Raw genomic sequence first — 4,149 nt, forward strand, 5'->3', positions numbered from 1 at the left:
ATATATATATATATATATATATATATATATATACACACACAATTAGGGTTTCTATTGCTGTGAAGAGACGACCTGACCAATGCAACTCTTACAAAGGACAACATTTAATTGGGGCTGGCTTACAGTTTCAGAGGTTCAGTCCATTATCATCAAAGCGGGAAAAATGGCAGCATCCAGGTAGACATGGGGCTAGAGGAGCCAAAAGTTCTACATCTTTTCCAAAGGCAGACAGAAGAAAACTGTCCTAGGGCAGCTACAAGGAGGGTCTCAAAGCCCAGCCCACATTGAAACACTTTTTCCAATAAGGCCGCACTTCCTAATAGCACCACTCCCTGGACCATACGTATTCAAACCACTATAATATCACAATATCAAAGTTTTGTACCAGAAAAAAAATCTCTTTATGAACTTTTTTGGGTCAAAGTTTCCATTTACCACATGGCTGATGAGATATGATCTAAGTTTTTGTGGTACGTTATTATCTCAGTTTCTTGTGAAATACCATGTTTGCATTTGAACAAAACTTTCATCACTTTAATAAATCTATGGAAGTAGAAAGCCACACTGTGAAGTTTCTTAATGTTCACAAATTCCTAGTATTGAGTCCTCGTTTTCCAAGGAACGTTCTGTGGCTGACGTGTGGTATTTGGGTCAGTATTCACTAGGTCAGAATGGGTTGTTGCTGTCTAATGTGTGACCTGTACAAATTCATCCCTAGGTTCTTCCTACCAGTAAGAGCAGCCAAATGATCACCTTCACTTTTGCTAATGGAGGTGTGGCCACCATGCGGACCAGTGGGACAGAGCCCAAAATCAAGTACTATGCAGAGCTGTGTGCTCCCCCTGGCAACAGGTATGACGTGGATGGTAGCTGCTGTGGCTGATTTCTGAGACGTCCCAGTTCTGCTCAAGTGTTAAGTAAAAATTCCCACGTGTAGCCTAGTTAGAAACTGTGGTGATATCGTGGATAGCAGTGACTACTTGAAATTTTTTAAAAATAAAATTAAATTTACAGGTTTTTTTAAAAGAGGAACAAGGGGATTAATAGTGGTTCTTTTTTTTTTTTTTAAGATTTATTTATTTATTATATATGAATACACTGTAGCTGTCTTCAGACACACCAGAAGAGGGCATCATATCTCATTACAGATGGTTGTGAGCCACCATGTGGTTGCTGGGATTTGAACTCAGGACCTCTGGAAGTGCTGTCAGTGCTCTTAACCACTGAACCATCTCTCCAGCCCTAATAGTGGTTCTTAAAGTTAGCTACACATTATCTGGAGAGTTTCCCAAACCTGATTCCTGGGTCTCACCAGTAAGTTCTGATTTTTAATTATTGTGAAGTGTGACCTCGGAGTCAAGGGTTTTATTTTGTTTTGTTTTAAGTCTTTCTCTCCTTTCTTTCTTTCTTCCTTCCTTCCTTCCTTCCTTCCTTCCTTCCTTCCTTTCTTTCTTCCTTCCTTCCTTCCTTCCTTCCTCTCTCCCTCCCACCTTCCTTCCTCCCTCCCTCCATCCCCCCCTTTAATAGTGTATATGGGGCAGGCTGTGCACTTGAGTGCAGGTGCTTTAAGAGGCCAGCGACACTGAATTCCCTGGAGCTGGAGTTACAGACAGTTGTAAGCTGCCCTATGTGGGTGCTGGGAATGGGACTCTGATCCTCTGCCAAAAACTTAAAAAAAAAAAACAAAAAAAAATACTTTTTTTAAAAAAAAATAAAAATAATACAAAACCTCCTGAGGGGCTTGAGCACTGGCCTGATGGTTAAGAACTCTCTCTCTCTCCCTGCTCTTCCTGCAAACCTGAGTTTGGATCACCACACCCATATCACGCAGCTCATAACTGCCTTTAACTCTACCTGTAAAGGATCCAATGTTGTCTTCTGGCTTCCATGGGCACCCACATACATGTGATGGATATACACATAAAAAAAAAAAAACACCCTACATGAGTGTCTGCAACTACGCGGGTTCACGTGGTACACCTCCTCTACCTCTCTGCATGCGAGAGAGGTATAGTCCTCATTTTACTGTTAACAGTAAGACTTCCTTTCTCCATGTATTTGTATTGGTGATTAGTACCAATGACTTTTCCTCTCCCACTCCTGTGATAAAACAACTTAAAATCTATCCCACATACACTCAGTAAATACCGAGTGTCCCCTCTGCTCTGAGCTGGGTCCTGAGACAAAGAAGGATCCACATCAAAAAAAAAAAAACATACTTGCTGACCCAGAGATGATGGGCTGGCTACGGCATGGTCATATGTCTGCAACCTCAGTACGCAGTTAGAGTTGAGTTATATTGGTTTGACCTGGAACACCCTTGGTGCGTGTCCTTAGCTTTTGTAAATGCCATGGTCCATAGCTAGTTGAATTTGAGCTAGCTGGTGTTTCTCTCACCAGGATATGGTTGAGGATCAAGACAGTTCCTTTAAAGGTGAATGTAGCCAATACTTTCCGATGGAAACCATACATAAAATGAATTCAATGGAATTCCATGAATTCAATTTAAGAATGTCTACTAACCACATTTCAAAAGCCCGAAAAGAGACAGATGAGATGGATCCCAGTACTTTATTTCATTTAACTTAGTACATCCCAAAACATTATCATTAAAATATATAATTCACGCAAAAAAATTCTGATGAAATACCTTCCATTATCTTTTAACAAAAAGAAGACTTTAAAGCATCCAAATACGCACTAAGCTTATTCACACAGCATATCTCAATGGTACATATTTAAATGGTACAATTTTATTAAATACACTTGATATACAATTATCTTTGACCAACTTCATAGTAGGAAAAGTAGATTTTGATAGCCTGATGATTCCAATTATTGAATTAAGTACTAGTTTTTAAAATTTTGCTATTTTGGGTAAAATTTCAACCTTTGGGCAAACAGATAACAACTAATTTTCTAGGAATTCTAGGTTGCCAGTAGTTTATTACTAGTGCCCAGGATGAATGTTTCTACATGGTTAAGTAGTAAGCTACTTGCCCCGTGTTGAGGCAGGTTTTCCTTGATCATCTCTGTGATTTTAATCCCCACTTACCATATTTGTTTATGTCATTCTTCCAAAAGTCCTTTTTTTTTCAATAGCCTGTGAAATGTATCTAATATTTCACAATATTTTTGTTTGTAATAATAACACTGTTTAATATATAAGGCTATATTCTATTCACACTCTCATGTAACTTTTTAGAATAGAGTTTATTTTAGATGCTTATAAACTAGGAGGAGCTTTGAAAAATTGTCCTTGTATGAAAACACCGAACGATGACTCCTGTTTCTTTTTTTTTTTTTTTTTTGGTTTTTCAAGACAGGGTTTCTCTGTGTAGTTCTGGCTGTCCTGGAACTCACTTGGTAGACCAGGCTGGCCTCGAACTCAGAAATCCGCCTGCCTCTGCCTCCCAAGTGCTGGGATTAAAGGCGTGCGCCACCACCGCCCGGCCATGACTCCTGTTTCTTAAAGGGACATCGGGTACTAAGTTGGACATAATGCCACAGTTCACGGGGACACCAACCTATTAACATGCAATGGCAATAAAACCACAGCTAAGGTTTTATTGATAAGGTTACTATTATAGACTTCATAGTGTACATCTCATTTATTAATAGAACTATCTAGCCTATGAATCAGAATCAAAAGCCTTTCAGGTCTAGGTGGTGCTATTTAAAAAATATTTTTGTTGAAAAAGATGTCTTTTCTTTTTGTTTTAACAATCTTTCAGACGTAGAAATACTAAAATGATAATTCCCTGAGCCCTCATGTTCCTCACCCAGGCCGCAACATGGCAAAGACGAGACAGAAAATGTCTTAGTGTTCACAGGTCCTATGGCACTGTGCAGCTACTCAGAACTCCTGTTGAAGGGTGGAAACAGGGTGTGGTGGCACATGGCTCTAATCAAGGCAAAGAAAAAAGAAAAAAAAGAAATGTAGAAACAACCATATATGTATCAATGAATAGACATAGTCTGTGCCCCAATAAAACTTCTATTCACAAAACCAGACCATGAAGCATATTGCAGACTCCAACATAGCCTCCACTGTTGCTGGTATTTTGCAGTATATCTCTCCTTAATGCTTTCTTCTTCTTCTTCTTCTTCTTCTTCTTCTTCTTCTTCTTCTTCTTCTTCTTCTTCTTC

General features: G+C 39.1%; 1 protein-coding gene across 1 annotated transcript in view; it reads left to right on the plus strand.

Annotated features, from left to right (window-relative positions):
- The window catches only part of Pgm2 (phosphoglucomutase 2), a 30,318-nt gene that overhangs the window by 21,312 nt on the left and 4,857 nt on the right, over positions 1-4,149 (plus strand). Inside the window, exon 13 of the mRNA XM_028765235.1 lies at positions 719-852. Coding sequence (XP_028621068.1) covers positions 719-852 — 134 coding nt within the window. The remainder of the gene's footprint in view (positions 1-718; positions 853-4,149) is intronic.

Source organism: Grammomys surdaster, unplaced genomic scaffold (genome assembly GCF_004785775.1).
Source record: "Grammomys surdaster isolate TR1022 unplaced genomic scaffold, NIH_TR_1.0 150, whole genome shotgun sequence".
NCBI lineage: Eukaryota > Metazoa > Chordata > Mammalia > Rodentia > Muridae > Grammomys > Grammomys surdaster.